At 43.0% G+C, this 19,428-nt stretch overlaps 1 protein-coding gene across 3 annotated transcripts; it reads right to left on the reverse strand.

The window, feature by feature from the left end:
• Positions 1 to 259: 259 nt before the first annotated feature.
• tasorb (transcription activation suppressor b) lies at positions 260 to 18,021 on the reverse strand. 3 transcript variants are annotated; one of them, XM_086124355.1, is made up of 23 exons: positions 17,600 to 18,021; positions 16,089 to 16,234; positions 15,808 to 15,900; positions 14,605 to 14,677; positions 14,423 to 14,514; positions 14,211 to 14,345; positions 14,019 to 14,143; positions 13,900 to 13,931; positions 12,738 to 12,843; positions 11,695 to 11,798; positions 11,453 to 11,562; positions 10,550 to 10,622; positions 10,356 to 10,430; positions 9,310 to 10,116; positions 7,584 to 7,885; positions 7,387 to 7,489; positions 5,583 to 6,427; positions 3,539 to 3,661; positions 3,221 to 3,380; positions 3,032 to 3,140; positions 2,721 to 2,899; positions 2,501 to 2,635; positions 260 to 1,940 (listed from the first exon to the last, which is right to left on the reverse strand). In XM_086124355.1, exons 1-23 carry the CDS (start codon positions 17,898 to 17,900, stop codon positions 703 to 705), a joined length of 5,466 nt encoding a protein of 1,821 aa, XP_085980481.1. In that variant the 5' UTR covers positions 17,901 to 18,021; the 3' UTR covers positions 260 to 702. The 3 variants fall into 3 exon arrangements, with proteins under 3 accessions (XP_085980481.1, XP_085980487.1, XP_085980470.1); XM_086124361.1 differs by having other exon boundaries at positions 260 to 1,937; positions 9,310 to 10,119; XM_086124344.1 differs by having other exon boundaries at positions 9,310 to 10,119.
• Between the last annotated feature and the right edge of the window lie 1,407 nt (positions 18,022 to 19,428).

Genomic DNA, 19,428 nt, shown 5'->3' on the forward strand with positions numbered 1-19,428 from the left:
GGGCAGATTTTAATGCTTAATTCATGCTCCACAAACTAAATATTTATCAGAATACTGTACAGTGTTCAGACTAGTGGGGCCGCACCGACCATACCATACTATAGATTTTTTTTTTTTACTTGACCTTATCGATAAGATTCCATCTGCATTGAGTTTAGAAATAATGTTCTTGTACGAATGCCGTCATACCTCTGTGATTTACTGCACATACACGGTATTTCTTTTTGATGGTCTGCTGAACACCATTTTGACCCAACACTGTCACTCAACCAATATTTGAAATGTTTTATTTCACAGAATTTAGGACAACCAACTGCATAAAATAAAGGGGAACAAAAACAGCAATTGAAATTGCACTCACGTGATTATTTTTTTTAAATAAAAAAATATCCTTTCCCCTTGTCCATAAACTGTTGCAAAAGCAGAATAAACAGAAATTACAGGGTAAATTCAGAGAATCTGAAAGGCCAATAGCATTTGATGGCAAATATAAATATAGTGGTTTGAACTGGGTGCCTTCACAGTTCACATGGAAAGAGTGCATACATACATTTCACGCGACAGTAGGACACTCGGCACTGCCTGTATCAATCTTTATTCATGTAGAAAACCAGGATCTTTATTTGACAAGGAAATATATATACATTCAGCCAGTTCTGTGGAGTATGATGTTTGTGTTGTCCCTTACAACAACTTGCTTGTCTACTCAGGGGCATAATTGTGAGAGTATGTGTAGTAATTTTGGGTCCCACCCCTTCCTGTTGGGTAACCCCAAGAGCAAGGACCCCCTCTAGGTCCATCGGCTCGTTCATGTCCTCGCCCCGGTCCCGGTCGTGGCCAGAGTCCAACCCGAGGAACTCCTCTCCCCCGGAACGGCCCAGGACCCACAGCACCCCTCATAGGCCCATGATTCATCGGTGCGGGCATGGCGCCACCCACATTGCCGAAACCCATGCCACACATTCGCTGTGGAGGAAGTGTAGGTCTGACTGCTGAGCCCCCTCTAGTGGCTACTGTGGGAACACCCACAGGAGCACCTGGTTTGTCAGTGCAATTCACTTGAGTCCTGCCACTCTGACATGTGGCCTTGATGCCGCCAAGGCCTTCCCCGCTCTTGGGCAGTACAGTGGGGTCCACTGGGCCAGGCGTAACCGCAACCTGATTGCTTGCAGTCAGAAAAGTGCTGGTCCCCGGCGGCCTCCAATTCCCCTCCCCGGCTCCGCTAAGCGTCCTGTCCGCATGTTGTGCTGGGCTACAGCTAGCATTGATGGGAATGTCAGTCATGTAACTTTGTTTGACTGTGTCACTGTTGTCTATGTAAGGTAGGGAAGGGGTGAGGGGAGGAGTCCCGGGAACTCCAGGTCCTGCGGGGTCCGAGCCATACGTGTGACCGAGCATCATGAGGTGAGGCGGAGGAGGGGGTTTAACCTCTAACGGGAGAGAGGCCAGATTGGCGAGAGGTCCTGCTGTGGTGTTGACCGTAGGGGGGGCTGTCGTGGCCGGGGGGCGGTACTCCTGTTCTTGGTTGCTGCTGCAGGGTGAGGCGGGATAGGCCGGGGAGGCTGCATAACTGGACGAGCCGGTGTAGGAAGACCACGAGGCAGAGGGACACAAAAAACTTTGGTGGGGATTGACGGGGAAACCTCCAGGAGACGAGCTTCCCATGTCTGAGGAGCCGATGCCTAACTGGTTTGCGGCTTTGAACTGAGAGATGGCAGTTTTGAGAGTGCTGTAGTCGGACTGCGGCGGAGTTCCATCAGGGGTCGCATGATGGTCGGGAAGCGGTGGACGGAACTCTTCCGTGTTTGGGAGGGGCGGCTGTGGTGGCATCATTGTGTCCGCTTCGGGGTGCTGCTCTTTGCCATCGACGACAGGGGGCGTCACACCACCATCGGAGTCTAACGACATGTCCTCCTCTCCCTCGCACTCATCGTTCACTACTGAGAAGACAGAAGGGGGTCAAAATAGAAATGTGTGGGTGGCAGTGAGGAAAACAAAACAAAACAAGTTAATGTGCAGGTCTGCATACAAGACTGATGAGAGAGTGAGCCAAACAGAATTAGAGGCACAACAATTAAGAATAAACTGACGACTGATCTATTTTCAAATGAATCGACTGGTATTTTGATAATCAACTAATTGTTCAGACGTTGTTCCACCTAAAATTGTCCAACAACTGATTTCAGACTCTCAACAGAAAATATTATTAGATTTCTGTGGTGCTCTATGAAAGCAGACTGACGCCTGCAAACAGTTGCTTTTACTTTGGAAAACAATGAACAATATTTTTGCGTATTTTCTGCCATGATGCAGACAAAAGCAGTGACTAAATCATAATTAATTTATGTTTGTGTATAATCTGAGTCAACGATTCACTGAAAAAAAAGAATCCATCAGATGGCTCGATTACTACAATAATTGTTAGTTGTAGCCCTAAACTGCATACAAAGGACACTAGCACAGAACAAGACTTGTTCCGCTGGTCAATGGAACTACCCACCTGTAGAGGGCGGTGTTGGGAGCTCATTTTGATTGATGGACCCAATAAGGCTGTGGAAAGCACTCATAATATCATCAATGCTTGCTATCATTATTCCATTCCTGGAATATTGAAGGAACATCTCAAAGGGCCTCTCTGGGAAAAAAAAAAGAATCCAAATAAAAACTGTTTAGCAATCATGCATATACCAACACTTGAGTTCAATTCAAAATAAAAGTACCTGTGACGAAAATAAGATGACGCTGTTGTGTGTGCTGAGCTTGCAGCTTTATCAGGCAGTCGAGATCGGGAGCCTGACGTGACTGGGCGTCACACTCGTGGTAAGGAAGGAACTCTACTAGGTGCTTCTTTTGATAGGTTGTCAGAAGGTTGAGTAGCCCCATCGCGTTGGTGTTCAACCTGTGACACAATACAATAAGTCAGCTTCCACAACGTTCTTCTTCTTCCATCAAAGCTCACAGTTGGCCAAATAAACACATCCCAAGGATTGTTCTTTGGGATGGGTTTGGGTTTGGATGAGCTCAAACTGACCGGCCCATTTCTTTAAGCTTCTTCTGTGACTTGCAGTGCACCTTCCACTGCCAGGGCTGCTCGGGGGTACTTTGTTCCTCCAAGAACTTCAGTAGTGCCTGCAAGCGATCTGAGACAAAAAATAAACAAAATAAACCAATAAATAAACACTTGACCAAAAAAAATGATGGGTTAGGAACAAGAACTAACCCTGTGTGATGAGGTCAGGATTAAGAACAAACTCGTCGGACACCAGGAAGCCTCCAGACAAAAACAGTTCATTGTAGGTGTGGTTCTTGACATCGTCCAGACTGTCGACACCAGCAAAGCTCACAGAAGGCAACTTCTTCAAAGACACCAGTGCTGGGATCTACAAGTTACAGGTCAGGGCAATTTTAGTGTGATAATCAAGCCACGTCAGTGATGAATGCGATATTTAAAAAATGTAATAACTAACAAGGGGTCAGTAGTGCTGTTAAAAAAAATAAAATGCAGAATGCAGCTGAGACCATGAGCATGTAACATTACCTTGTGCACATGTGCAGCAATGTGTTCATTCTGAATGATGATAAGCAGTTTGTCTAGACTGCTGCTGTTTTCCAGAAACATCTGCGGGGTGCACTCGCTGTTGCCAAGACTTTTCAAGTATTCCTTCAGGACAAGCAAAAACATCATTATTTTCTAATGGGAATTGTCGCAACATGCGTGTGCCGGCCAACGTAAGGAACCATCACTCAGACGTCACATTCGCAATGTTGAACTGTCTTTGTTTGCTGGCTTTATGTGATGTTAGGACATTTGTTGTGGTGTTTATTACAGTGATTCTAAAGTGTGGTACGCAGGCTCCCTTTAGTGGTCCATGAAAGAATCACTGAATAAAGGCCTTTTCACACTGCACTTGCTTTTCTTGGTTCTTTACTGTAAGGGCAGGGAGCAGGCACGACGGCACTTCAGTACAATCATGCCCATATTTAGAAGGGGTTTCTTAGCAGCCTACCAGGAGGTAGCATGGATGCTTTTCGGGTGGGGGGTGGGGGTGATCTACTGCTGTAACCGCTCTGAAGTCACTTCGCCAACCCCTCTCCTATTGGATTCGCCCTCACAGTACATACACCATGAATGGGTGTATGTACTGTCAGCCTTTTTGGTAATGATGTCATCATTGCAATTTTCGTCCGAATCGAAGAGCTGTGATTGAAGTTCTTGTTTTGGAAGGGGAACCACCAAGATACATGTTCAAAAGATTGGAACTGAGGTCTCATCGCCTGTCACTATAGAGTTGAGGATAATTTTGTCACATTTGGGACACTCAATAAGAGCCAGACAAGCTTAAAAACGGGCTTGTTTGAGGACATATCCAAGTTCTCTTGGAACCCGCCTGGCACCAATCTTTGTAAAGCCTAGCTCCCTCACAATATCGCAGCACTTCCATCCATGCCTTACTCCAAGAAGTTCAGCAATGTCATCAGTAAACGGGCTGGGCTCTTATGCGCTTTTCTACTTTTGGTTCTCCAAATGCTTGACAATGTTCCCTCACTTACCGACTGATGATGCAGCATCAGGAGCAACTGGAGGTTCAGTATCTTGCTCAAGGACACTTCAACAAGGTCGCAATGGTCGGGGATTGAACGCTCAACATCTGGGTTGGGAGAACACCACTCTACTACTTAGCCATGCCGCCCCGATAATTGCAATTGTGCTATCTTCTCTGTTGTTCTATACTAGAACCATTTCCAGGATTAACCGCTTAAGATGGCCTTCTACGGTACTTCTTTTTCGGTCCCGGAGGTGGCTTGGATATTCTTCTTCACCTTTGATCCTGGATACCCACTTTTTGACAGCTCTGTAGCCCCATAAACCTTTTCCATCTTTGAAAATGTTCCCCTTCCAAAACAAGGAATTGAATCAGTGCTCTCTGCGTCTGACTAACATCCAATGATGATATAATTTCCAAAATGACTGACAATCTGTGTATACTTGCAAACAACATTTTGGAAGTTGATATTTAACTGAGTAGTTCAATTCCTCACTGTTGAAATTTCTAGACAAAATATGAACTGTTAAGTAAGGTAAATTGAACATAGCTACTTTTTGACTGCCAATCTCATAGAATGAACCGATGCATACAGCCTTTATCTATCTATTTATTTATTTATTTTTACTTGTCGGTCCCCCGCTCCCACCACCCAAAATCCAAGGTCAGCAGTAATGTTCAAACTGGGCATAATGCGACACAGGAAATTACTTTTGTGGAATAAAACCTCTACATTCAGATGAAAACTTTGGTCTACTATGTTACTGTTTGTCATTATGGTGGTGCAGCAGTATTTTTTGAGGCGGTAATTGGCGTAAAATGTCTGAGAAGCACTAAATAGAATACTACTGCACAGAATTTTTACACGACCAAGTTTGCACTTCTGTTTTCAAACGGTAGCACTTTATAAAATGACCCTTGTCATGGCTCTAGTCTTAACCCTTGATGACCACCTGAATGCAACCTGACACTGAATTTTACAGTCCAATGAATTAGATGAGAAAGGGGCATTTACCACTATTTTTGAAAGCGTTGTACCTTTATCTCCTTGCAGACTGTACTCTCCTCGCCCTCATCCCCAGAGTAGATGTAGAACTTGACTGTATTCTTGGTGACATCCTTAAAGATTTCCACCAAGCTGCTGAAAACTTCTGGTTTTAGTTGACCGATGAGGCTGCCCGACATGAGTCCGGTACCAGTGCTGGCAGTGCCGGGTCCAGCAACAGCGCCCGAGGACGTGGCAGAAATAGACTTTTGCGATTTCGCTGATGACTCTGGGGGGACCTGGGAGGGAGAATAAGCCTCTTCCACAATCTCTGCTGAAACAGGATCTGACTTAGCCACGCTTTCTATCGCCTCTTTTACAGGACCTTGACTACTACTCTGAGAAGAGTTCATCTGGGGGGGCTGTACTTCAGGTTTGGAAGTTTGCACTGATGACGGCATTGGTGAATCTGCGATCGCCTCGGGTGGCTCCGGGGAAGAGGCCTTGGGTGAACCAGGTGGGGCCGGGATCAACTTTTCCAACTGCCCACTAAGTGCTTCGACATGCTCCTGCACGGAGACAGGAGTGACGTGCTGGTTGACAAAGTCTGAGAAGCAGCTCCTGCTCTGCCAGGAATTAGGCAGAGGTAGCCGCGGAGGTAGTTGTAAGGTGTAAGTGATGCAATGGCTCTGCATGATGTTTCTAATGTCAGAAGTGAGGCTGTGCATTTCCTGGTTAAGTATCGTGTCCAAGCTGATAGAGGGCCTGAAAGGAGCTTCCTCTGCTAACGATAACGTCGGCGCGCCTTTTTTCACATCAATCGCCGAGGGCATCTTCAAATCGAGGCTCTCTATCGTCACAGCCTCTGGCTCAGGCTCAGGCAAGGACTGGATTTTTTCTGGAGAAGAGCAGAGTAGAAACTCTCAGTAATGCTCCGAAAATTGCAGTCAGGTCCGAAAATTGGGACATGGACAAAACTGTTACCGTTTTGGCTCGAAACATCACCGCAAATAATTTGCAGTGTAAGGAATAAGATGTGCTTAAACTGCAGACCTTCAGCTTCAGGGTAATTTACATGCAAATCTGGTTAATGGTATAGAAATAACACTGGATGTGGCTTCCACTTTTTAAGAAACCAAAAAGTAATGGTACAAATTAACTTTCACTTTTTTATAGTTGGTTCAGAGATTAACTTTTTCCAACTGCTCACTATGTGCTCAGACATAATCCTTGGCAGTTTATTATGGCATGAAGTCTCTAATGACAAAGAGTGCTGGAATTCATCCCTGGTGCTGCTCTGCCAGGCCTCATTTTACTTACTACCTGTTCTCGAGGCATACAGAGTCCCTTCAGTTTTGTGTGTTCGGCAATTGAAACACATGCTCAATAGCATTCACGTCAGGGATTGACTTTGGTCATCGTATAACAGTCCACTTCTGTTGCAATATGCTTTGGGTCCTTGTCCATCTGCACTGTGAAGCGCCATTCAATCACTTCAGAATCATTTGACTGAATATGAGCAGAAGATCAGATTGCCCAAAACACTTCAGAATTCATCCTGCTGCTACTATCAGCAGTCCCATCATCAATAAATACAAGGAAAGCAGTTCCATTGGCATACATGCCCAGCTGGCCATGGAGCAGCCAACTGTCTCATTACTTTTAGTCCCATAAAAAGCAGGGGGCATATAAATTGTACAAACTGCTCAAACTTCTATGCGGTTCACCCGATTTGGATTTAAATACCCTAATATTCCAGCTGAAAGGCTGCATTTAAAACACAACTTGTGATGGTGTCCAGAGCAGGAAAACCATGTACAATTGTACATGCACAATTTTACAATATAATTCATTTACCTTCATTTGTGGGTATGGCACAGCTTGTACTGGCTGAGGTTTGAGCTTGGTCTACTGGAGAGCCTGCGCTAAAAGTACTTCCGGGACTACAGTCCATATCCTCCTAAACCAAGGACATAAACATTCTGAGTTGACAAGGGTTACACCACGCTGTGTTGTAGGGTAATAAATGTCAGAATCAACAGTTCACATCTCACCTCCGTGTAGTTAGTTTGTGATGCAGGCTCAATTTGTTTGCTAAAATCGGAGGCCGGAACAGCAGTCTCCACCCTTGTTGACCGTCCACTGTGTTTTGATTTCACAGATATTGATCCCTGAGCAACGGCTTTGTTGAGAGTGGAGAGCAGTATCTTGAGGAGACGCTGGGTCTCATGAACTGCTGTTGTATTGGTATTGCCACAAGTCCTCAAGTCAGTGTCATAGATACCCATGCTTTCCATTACCGTGGTCAGATTTTCACTCTGGCCGCCGTCTTCTGCCGTCTCTTCCATTGGTGCCCCTTTGGAGGAAGAACAAAATGTGTGCATTAAAAAAATGTGTTTGTTTGTTTTTTTTTAAACAGTCAGCCGTGCATATATCCAAGTGCCACAAACATGAATAAAAAGCCAAGGCTCAAAAATAACTTTTTCCCCTTTCAGGAGGAGTTTTTGGCTCCATTTGAGAAGGGCTGTCATTTGGAGGATCAATTAGTTTGATTTGTACGTAATCAACAGTTTGTTTCATTGTGAGGAGTAGCAAACTGTATTTTCTTGTCTAAAAACATTCAGTGGGGCAATATCAAGCAGAATTACACTTTTCAGGTTAAATCAAGTTGCTCTGAATGCATTTTATTGTCTTTTAGCATAGCCAAGTTGATTTAAAAAAAAAACAACTACTGAAATGTAATTAAAAAATATTGTGCAGATATAAAAAGTCCAAATCAAATCTCAGGAATCTCTTGTGAATAAACGATCACTTAATTTTCAACATACAATACTAATATACTTTAACGATTAAAGATGTGCGGATTTGACCACATGATCGAAAATCTGAGTCGCTCACATGATTTTTAGCTGATCAGGGATCGGGTAAAAAGATGTTTTTTCTTCATTTCCTGAGTTCTTAAAGGTCACAAAGTGAACAAATACTCCAAAGCTATAAAGCGCTTGTCAAATGGAACAGTAAAGGAGACATTTTTTTATATTGCACAATGCTACTTTTGTTTTTGGTGGGGGTGAGAGTAGCAAGTAGCAGTCAGCGTGAGAGTGAGGGTGCCGCGCGCACACACGCACGGTGCATTTTGTTACTCCGTGTGTTTTATTGGAGCATAAATGCATATTTTGACTTTAAAATTGCCTATTTCGAGCCTTGAACACCCCTGGTGAATTATCTTATTTTTAGAGTTTATTTGAGTGGTACAATTTGTTAGAACTAAGAAAGTTGCATCCTATGAAATAAATGACATTTTATTTTCAAATTTACAAAGGGGAGATGATCGTTGATGCCGTTTCATCAATTTCGCTGAAATAAAATCAATCAAGAATGTGACAACCTGGAAAACCTGTCCACACAAAACCATTTCCAAAAACGTATATCAAGAAAGGGGGTCAGATCATGAAACATCGTTGCACACACAAAGGCACTTAAAATGACTAGAAATTATGTGGATCACAGGTATAGTAGTGCTGTAAGACCTCATAAAATGCCAGAAAACAGTCACTCCGGATGTGCTGTGCAAAGAATTGAATGACTTGTGCGGACTGGCGACAAAGTCAAGCTTCTGCTGCATGTCAATTACCGCTCGAAGTATAGTTAAAAAAAACAAAACCCCACAATGTTGACTGGGAGTCTCTAACGACGGATTATGTTGTGAAACTTCATGATTCTCCTTCACCAATATGGTAAAAAGGACACTAAATATATACATCACAAATCTTTCCTCACCCCTGCTGGGTTCACCGTTGCTCAACAGATCTGTGCGTTGATGTTTGTTCTTGCCTCCCCGTTCATCGCCTTCAGATTTCCTCTTGAGGTTGTTGGACTCACAGGCTCCATCCTTTTTTTCCCTGCCGGGATCCTTGACTAGTGTTCTCTTGTGGAGTTGGATCAGTTTCAGTAACTGCGTCATCTTGTCTTTATCGTAGTCGCTCTGTGACAGCTGCACCTTCAGTGGCTGTGGCTGTGGCTGGGATTCAGTGTGGGACTCGTGCTGCAACTGCGCACCGTTTGAATGGGCCAACACTGGCCCCTGTTTGTTGGCGTCTGAAGCCGCGATCTCCTGCGCGAGTTGTTCTGGTGGTGGCCTTTCTGACAGTCTCTCAGAGCGGTCAGAGCCACCCCAGTCAGAAACTGGACTGTACTCTGTAGAGACCGGGGCAGCGACAGGTGGAGGGTTGCTTATCCGTTCAATGATGTCCTTTGCCTTGTTCACGGGTAAAGTGTAGTTGGATGAGTTGTGGATGTAAGAACGCAGTATGGCTTCCATGTTCCCTTTGGGTCTGGGTAAAGGAACCGTATATGGCCTGTCATCCACATGGTATTTGTAATCAGGCAAGATAAATGGCCGCACTCTTCCCGAGTCTATGCGACTTAAATAGTCCGTGGCTTGTCGCTCCACAGCGGAACTTGGGTCCTTGCCCGCATTTGGGCGCAAGGTGAAAAAGGCGTAGTGCAAGGCAGGGATGAAACGTTCCATAGATGGGAAGTTGGTGTGTGGCCCTGCTGTCAATGGCTCTGGGTTGGAAAGTCGGGCTGCTACGACAGACAAAAACAAAAAGAATTAGGCATAATAATCAGCCAATCGTTCACGATCAATTTATGACTGAAGCTTTCAACAGGACCGTTCCTTGATCAAACCTGAAATAACCTGGACAAATCTGACTACAAAAGTAAACACAATCATCAATCAAGAGTTTGGCATTCCATTACTTGGCCAGAGCTTTATCCAGATCCTCACGTTAAATATAGATAAATGATGGTGAGTAACTCACAATACTTGAAAACGGCCCTTGACTCATGAAAGAGGAATATTGCTTGCAGGCTCTTTTCAACCCGCCCTCGGCGTTCTGCAAAAGAAACAGAAACTTTTAAAAAGCATAAACCTCATCGGGGATAACAAGTAGGAGGCAAACTGAGAGTAGAGAATTATGAGAGAACAATAAAAAAAAGAAATGCTTGCGGGCACCTTTGGACTCCATCATCTGTGCTGAGGACAACAGAAAGAGAAAGCCTCGGTCAAACAGGGACTTCACCAGCACCTACATTAGAAGGTAGACACGACAGTTAAATAAATAAATAAATAAATAAGAGCGTGCATGTCATTATCAAACAACTTGAGCCTGTTTCTGACTATTTCCATATGAGTTAGAAGCTGGCACTGTTTTCCTTTGGTAGTGCTTTCCCAAGAGACGCTGCACAGCAAGCAACGTGGCCCAAACTGAATGGTCAAGCGGTGTGTGAGGTTTTCATTAGTGGCCAATCAGTCACTTGTTTTGCTGCGATTCAAAATTTGAATCGTCGGCAAACAGCATTGCCACATTTCAGAAGAAACAGCCGATGAAAAATACACACGAGGTTTCACAAAGCGCTAACTACATTTATAATTTGACATGTACCAGTGGAACATAAGACTCCCTCTGGTCAAAGTCCATGGATGCAGTCAGGGAATGGGGCAATCAATAATTGCCAGCAGCCTCTCAGGGTATCCATTTTTTCGCCTCTTTCTTCTTATTTGTGGCCATTCACTTCCCCTTTGCCAATTACACTATGTTTTTGTGATTCCAGTTTTTAAAAATGATACAGAACAGTATATTTTACGCGCAGGCTCAAGTTTTTACACTGCAGCCTGTCGGTCAATGTGTGTGGCGCTTAATTGCTTTGAGACAGTGACAGTCAATTATTGGTTTTTTTTAAACTTTCCGTCAACAAATTTTAAATAGTAAAGAGTCAAGACTATAGCGTTAGCTTCTTTACTTTAAAAAAAGGCTAGTAAAAGTCCTCGTCATGTTGGAAAACATCATTTGAAGGAGGCAATACCATTTTGTGATTCGCAACATTAGAGGCTCCCAGGTAGATTAGGGTAACTCACCATCCGGTCTTTCTCCAGTTTGTTTATCAGTGCCGCCAGACTGCCACTGGTCGGTTTTCCTTTTCCTTCTGTAACCTCAAAAAGGCTGCATGACATCCCATACTTCACCACTGCAACAAAGGAAAATACATTTTGGGATGGAAAGTAACAAGCTTCCTGTCGTGTACCTTATCAAATTTTCTCATAGCACGCACCACACACATCATTGTACGTTACATTTGCAGAGTCTGTGCATTGCTGACCTTCCCGTGATGTGCTGTAGGTGTCCCAAGCGAAGAGCACTGCAGGAATCTTTCTCTTCACTTGCTCAAGCAGCATGCCTTGATTCATTTCAAGCTTCTCGGGACTGTCAAATGAAAGCAACACTCCATTTTTACTAACCAAAGTTTTAATAGCATAAACTCGAGGTCTAAACAATTAATCGATTAAGAGACTATTTTAAAAAATCAAGTACTGTAATCATTCAGAGCCATTGTTTCGCTTAATAAAAATCTACTGTAAATTCTCTGATTTCTGTCTTCCTTCACGAAAGCAGGCTGATTATCTTTGTGTTTAATCAAAATAAGACCATGGCCAACACCTACTTTTACTTTGGAGAACAATAACCAACCCAGTAACTGAATCAATTTCAAAACGTTGGTCTGTACATCAATCCCTCTAGTGTGTTATTGCTTAATTGTTTAAAAATAATATTAACAATTGAACAACTATGATTGTTGAATAAACTCTAATCAAAGAAAAGACATTTTGTAATTCACTTTAATGCAAAATAAAATTGTATCCGATTATTGCCTTAATCAATGAACTTATCGATAGCATAATTCATTTTAAATGTTTCGATAGTGAGGGCCTTAATAAATGCCCCTCCTTGCACGTCAACATGCCCTATTTGACTACGTGACTACACCATTGTTTGTGTTCACCATGGATACAGCTGGACTGCCACATTGCGCAATGCAAAGCAGCTTTCCCACAATGCAACATTATGGGATGTGGCTGCCATTTTGGACTGGCTGTCTCCATGGTGAATGTAAACAGTACTGTAAATGAATATACTGCAACATTGCACAGAAATTGACTCCAAACAACAGTGTTAATACTTAACATAAGTTTTATTGTGTATTTCTACAGTATAGGATTCATTTTTTTAACCACACAGTGATAAAAACAATGAAAAAATGTCAGTCTCAGACTCGAACAGACTAATTGCATTTGCATTCATTTCAACGGAAAACACGATTTAAATGCATAAAGCGAGGTTCCACTATATATGTTGTCTACTCACAGTTTGAAAGGAAGGTAGGCCCGCGAAGATGATCGTAAACGGATCGGGAACAACTCCTGGCCCTTGGTTACCAGTGGACCACTCCACACAGAATAGGAGTGCCGCCCTGCAATTGCATCAAATGCGGATCATCACTTTAAAAATTAAACAGCGAGCAAGACCAGATTTTAAGACTTTGGTTCAGCTCTAAAACAGTCTAGAGCGGGGCGGCCATTACGGTGATTTGAATTGGGTAGATTCGCGAAACTCAAGACATCAGTCTATCATCCAACCTCAATCTAACATGTGCCGCGTGACTGAGATACAGGACAATTAATCAAGTGACATCTGACACAGATGTGAGCACAAATGCACCTTCAACCGCTTCAGTAGCTGAAAGATTCAAGGAAGCTACTGGTACTGAGTTGCCCAGTTACTCTAGTTATTTCGATTTACGTAACTTAAAGGGTGAAAAGAAAAATTAGGGAGCAATGTCATATTCGAAAATGTGTTTGCCTCATCTGCAAGTGTACCACTTCTATTCAAAAGAAGGGACATTTAAAGCAGAATTCTTGGATTGTCCATTAAAAAAAATCCCTGTTATATTATTGAGACTAAACCCAGAGTTCATGGACAATTTAGGAAATTTCTCACAGAGGCAAAGTAACCCAACATGCTTCTTGACTGCGTTATTTGGCTAATTGTATTTAGTAATATTGATGAATTATGGGTTTGGTTCAACAAATGGTGGATTTTTTTTCTGAAACATGAAAGCTATAAATTACAATGCATGGTAAAATACATACTGCTCAACTTTAAAGCAAAAAAAAAAAAAAAGAAAATCTCTCAAAAACCTGATCCGCTAGATAAGACTAAAGGTGTTTTTTTTTTTAAATCAGTGCCAAAAATATGTTTAGGGACAGATAAATCCATCTCTGATGAAAATTTGCCGTTGGCCTTGTAAATCTTTGAAAGGATATGCGGGCACCGTGTTGGAAGTGTGCAGATGCTATCTGGACTATACATCCTTGGTTTAGTCGATTCCACGTAAGTAATCAGAGTAAGATCATTTAGAAAAGTGTAGTCACTCTGGTGGTATGACAAACTCACAGTCTAGATAACAAAAAACAAATTATGCGTGGGTGAGTCTATTACAAACTCATGAATATCAAACAGATATTACCTCGACTTCCTTCAGAGGAAATAACACCAAGCCTATTAAACAGAGAATCACAAAGCCTGTTAAGAAACAAAAGACCCCAGGGGAGACGTTACAGATGTTTTTCACAAGGAACGTTTTACCTGTGTGTCGAAAAAGAAGTGGCTGCAGCATCCTTGCCTTTGTATTGAAAGCAAACCACAGCATAGGGGCACACTTGCCTGGGGCGTGCTTTGATTTCATCAAATGCAAATTCGAAAAAATATTGCTGGAAGACAAAAGGACAGTCCAGTTGAAGCCAGAAAACGGAGTCAGGCAGTGGATCGCGTCTCTACCTGTGTGAGCTCAAACGCTCTGTAGGACAGCAAGGACGTAACCCGATTGGCACTTTTGGACAAATGACAGTCAAACTTGGTTGCCGGTTCCTTCGCGTTGTTTGGCATATTCTCGTGGATATGCTTGACTCTTCCCTGAAAAGACAAAACAGCCACCGTGAGATTTGGGACCCTGAAGATGTCAAGAAGCACGGTAAAAAGGAAATACTGACCCTCATCACTTTAAAAATGATCATGTCTCCAGCTGAACCAACTTCAAAGGGATTGATTTGTAATAAATCCGAGAATTTGGAGAGATATACACCTACAATGAAATAGGAACTGGACTGAGAAACTAATTTCACAGAGGAGTATACAAGCAGGCAGCTGTCGCTTATGCAGTCATGTCACTTACCCACTGATGCATTTCCGACTGTTGTTATCCTTGAGTGTCCCACGGACAAACCCTTCTCGCAGATCCACTGAAGCTAAAACAGTCAAGGGAACATTGTTGTCACCAGATCAAAATTCTCATTTTCCAAAAGTAAAAGCAGTAGAATCACAGAAAACAAAAGGTGGACCATTGACCACAACATCAACGCTACTTCCATTAGCCTATCTATGGCATTTGGGAATCCGAGTTAGTATTAAGCTATCGAACTATTGTACAACCAATTGATGTGGATTGGTTCTTAAACAGGACTCGAAGGTTTGATCACTACGCTCGCTAATGCTCCCATTTTTTACAGGTGTGCTAGTAAAAAATTCATCTGGTCACACAGCATGTGTCCACTTTTTAATATAATACTGGTACATAACGTGAAGACGCTGCCACTGTGTGTCCGCCTGTCAGACGGCACACAGAAGGTGGAACAAGCGTCAGGTTAAATCCTTCCTGTATAAATTGAATAAATACATTGCAAAATCTGGATGTTAACGGCCATCTAACTTAACTAGCACCATTTTCTTAATAAAGGACAGCTTTCCATCAAGCACGCTCCAAGTCACTGAGGCTCTCACGACCCGCACGTGTCTATTTTTAGTGGTAAATATGGAAGTATAAATACTGCTGTAAAACACAAGATGCATATGGTTGGTTGAATCTCAAACTGTTAACCTGTACAAAGCGATCGCGATCTTATAAACATTGACACCTCTTGCGGTCAGAGACACGAGGTGCATTCAAATACAGTCGGGCATTTCAAACAGATAAAAGTCCCTCAGTGCAGTAAAGGTTAATAGCTACAAGTCTCTCAATACCGGTAACTTAGGCTTTCTATCAACCAATAGAAGCTGACATATATCAAGAATTGTGGGAGTGAAAGTACTTTAAATATATTGCACAATGCTTTATTCTAAGGTGACAGATTAATCTAGTTAACTAGAAGTGGGTGTTGCAACGTATTGCAGATTAAACTTGAGTTGTTCAGAGCTGCCTTAGGTGGTGACGCGCCACACTTACAGTCGTGTTATTGTGACAATTTTGAGTGTCGTATAACATGCAACCCCACAAAGGGAATGTAAAGCTTGGAATCATGCCAACAAACATTCCTTGTCCCCTTTGCAGCACCTGATGTGTGAACAAGAAAGTGGAGAAAGAAAATCCATGGTGTTTTACCTTGGATTTTTCTGGGTATAAAAAGCAGTACGATTCTGTCAGTTCTTGTTCTGTTCGCCCTTCTTGCTTCATCTCTCTCCTCTTCTCGATGAACTGAAACACAGTCGAGAGAGGAGTAAATCGAAACATCACAAACGTACCAAAAGAAGTCCACCTGGGATTACAGGGCCAGTAATTAATTTTTCCCATCTGTCCACACAGCTTTTTGTGATGTTAAAAACACGCACATTTCTACTGAACACATTGTGACAAGTGGAACCTGATCTGAAAGGTGGACTAACCTCCTTCTCCAGAAGCTCGTTGTGAATGAGCCTGGCCTTGCTGTAGGAGAACGTTCCTCTCGATGACACATCCAGGTAAAAAGAGGAGAGTAGCTTTACAAGGTCGTCAAATTCCCGGCTGTCAGGTGGCAGAAGCTGGTACAACCCTGTGCACAAAGTTAGAAAAAGGGGATTAGCATGTAGCAGAGAAGTATTATGAGATTCTTCCTCAACAAACGGCTGCAATATATATATATTTTTTTTCACATTCACAGTAGCGACATGAAAAGTGGCCACGTTTGGAGAATTTTGTAAAAATCATGGACTGAACACTTCAAATGCCTTGAGCATCATGATAAATAAATTGATGGGAGGGAAAATCGATCACAAAAGTCCAAAAACTACTTTACTGCACTCACTGCTTCTGACAAATGTTCTATTTGCATGATTCAAGATGAATTTTTAGGACAGGTGACGGCGTTTGAAAGGTTTTAGTCATTTTGATTCATCTACTTAGAGAGCCCCTCAAACTTTTGGCCCGTAAAAACCTATTAAGGTTCAAGGAGATATGTAAAGAAATCATGACATTATACTGTTTTACTCTATTGTGAGGACATTTTGGGACCAGATTTTCTATTGGTGGTAGCGCACAAAATTTCCCAAAAAGGCCACGGTTTCAGAAACAAAAAACTCACTTTCTCCGAAACCCATCATTACATTTTCTAAATTCTTGGTGTGCTATGATGCAATTGAGGTGGCCATTTCAACCACGCTTTCGAACATCCCTTGTTTCTTTCTGACTTTCGGGTTGAGTGAACGCTGGCGCGTTTTGGCTGCCGCTGCTCAACCCGTATTGTTTTGTGTTTTTTGTTATTGTAAAGTGTCCTTGGGTGTCTTGAAAGGCGCTTATAAATAAAATCTATTATTATTATTATTATACAACCGTCAAATGGAACAAGGAACCAACAAAGCTTGGATTCGACCACATAAACACAGCAAAGAGGTTTAAACCCCGGACCCAGTGTTATGATTCCTGTTTTGTCCAGAGTGAGTTATGGGTAAAATATAAGGCTTTCAGCTTCTTGCATGATACTTGACAGTTTCACATGAAACAGATTATAGGAAGAATACTTCATCCCAATCAATGGGGTCAATGTCATTGTCTGACACCCGCAGTTGCAATATTTAACCCGACGGGTCAAGAGGACCAGTAAAAGGTCAACAACACAAACAATGTGGGCAGGCTAATTTGGAAGGGCAGTCCTCAAAAAGAAACTTGAAGGCACCTTCACTGCAACGCTGCTGGCACTTACTCGAGACACGCAGGCTGCCATTCTAATGTTACATCGTGCCAAAACAAATGACTTGTGTGTGCATTCCACTGGAAAAGTACTGTTTCGATCTAGGACGGCGAGCATTTCGTCAGTTAGCGCGGGCAGTCAGCAAATTAGCAGGCTAGCAACATGCAGCAGCAGAACCTCCACTCGAAAGCTGGACACGCTCTGTTCCAAATAACAGCGGTATGGCACCACCTTTCCGTTCTTTCTTCCTCGGGATTTGAAAAGGCTTCCGTGGCCGCTCCTCGCTTCGTCTCTGGCCCGGCGTGGGGGAGCCGCTCCAGCTTCGGGCGTCCGCCTGCACGCTGTTGTGGCGCTCGGGGGCTTCTTGCTCGGATATTACACAGTCTCCACAGCCAGGCTGATCGCCATTTTGGTTGGCTGTGGCCGAGGTGGCGGCTGAAATCTTCTGGGGCTCGCCACCTTCCTGGTGTAGGCTGCCCATATCAGTGTAATCCGACTCCCTTTTCCCCATCGTGCTGGGGTTTAGGGCCATTTTGGGGGCGCCGTGCACGACTTGGCGCGATGCAACGTAAGCCTGTAATGAATACGAGCCTCTTGTCTCACACACATACGCCGCTCCTCAGCCTGCCTCCGCCATTGTGAAAATGACGTAGACGTTCTTCTCCACTGCATTACGCCAGCGTCACCGTGTTTACATACCAGCAAATCTGCGCCACCTAACGTCAGAAAGAAGAAGTGCCGAATCCAATGACAGTTGAGAATCGAGAAGCGTTGGGCCACTGGGGTGTCCAAAAGGCAGACCGAGGGCCATTTGCTGCCACCTCTTTCTGGGCCTTGTACTTATACTGATTCGATTCAATTCAATTGAATTTATTCACCTTTATGTAAGATCGAGGGCCTCATTTATAGTGACGAACAAACAAAAATGAAAAAGCAAAGGTCATGCTCAGGACATAGCCCAGCTGGTCTACAGTTACCACTGGCTGTGTTGGTCCAAGGTTAGGAATGCATTTGGCTGCCCAAACACCCTGTTACAGGTTATTTTTAACTATGCGGTATCAAGGTTCTATGTTTAACTGGATAAAAGGTGGATCAGTTGGTTGTCTGTTGTTGCTGTTGTTATGTGTTCTATTGTTGCATGTGTGACTATCTTTTGCTACAATGCTACAATAAATGGAAAAAACATTCATTTTAATTAATTAAGTTGAATATTGCAGTATTATTTGAAACTATTTGGGTTGTTTGTGTATGAAAGATGTTTAATATGAATGAGTTTTTATTTTAAAATTGAAAAATATTTGAATGTTACAAGATACCATTAATTTTGGTCAAATAAATAAAGAATAAATCGAAATGTATACTGAAGGTTATACTACATGACAATAATGCTGATAACTTTTTGCTTTCACGAACACCAAACTAAGACTACTTTTTTTTTTCTTTTTGATAGATTTGACTGGAGTCGCTGATGGAGTAGTGGTACACTTGCCTCACTTGTGTGTGGTCAGCGTGGGATCGGTTCCCACTCAGTAACAGTGTGGATGTGGGTGTGAATGGTTGATCGCCTCTATGTGTGCCCTGCGACTGACTGGTGACCAGTTCAGGGTGTAGTCCACCTTTCACCTGTAGTCAGCTGGGATAGGCTCCATCACTCCCTGTGACCCTGTTCAGGATAAGATAAGTTGAAAATGAATGAATGGATACATTTAACTGTTTAGCCTATGTAAGCAAACACTGCAATGGTTTGGTTTTAGCATTGCTAAGCCACAAAATGATGCACCCTTCTCTTCCTTAAAATATTATGTATATGTCCTGAAGTGGGAAAATGTTTGGCCAATCCCCCATTAGACCTTAGTACAGTGTACTCTCAAACTAGTGGCCTGGGGGCAATTTGCGGGCCGCGGGATGACATTTTGCAACCCCCACTTGACATCTAAATTTAATGTTAGTGTGGCCCCCATCTTTTTTTGCTGTGTTGTTGCCATGCATGTTTTTTTTCTTTTAAAAATCACTTATGGGCTACCATAGCTCCGGCGGCTCATGTAATTCTGAGGTGACAC

The sequence above is a fragment of the Hippocampus guttulatus genome, chromosome 1, assembly GCF_054856545.1.
Source record: "Hippocampus guttulatus isolate MCC_2025c chromosome 1, RoL_Hgut_1.0, whole genome shotgun sequence".
In the NCBI taxonomy this organism is placed as follows: domain Eukaryota; kingdom Metazoa; phylum Chordata; class Actinopteri; order Syngnathiformes; family Syngnathidae; genus Hippocampus; species Hippocampus guttulatus.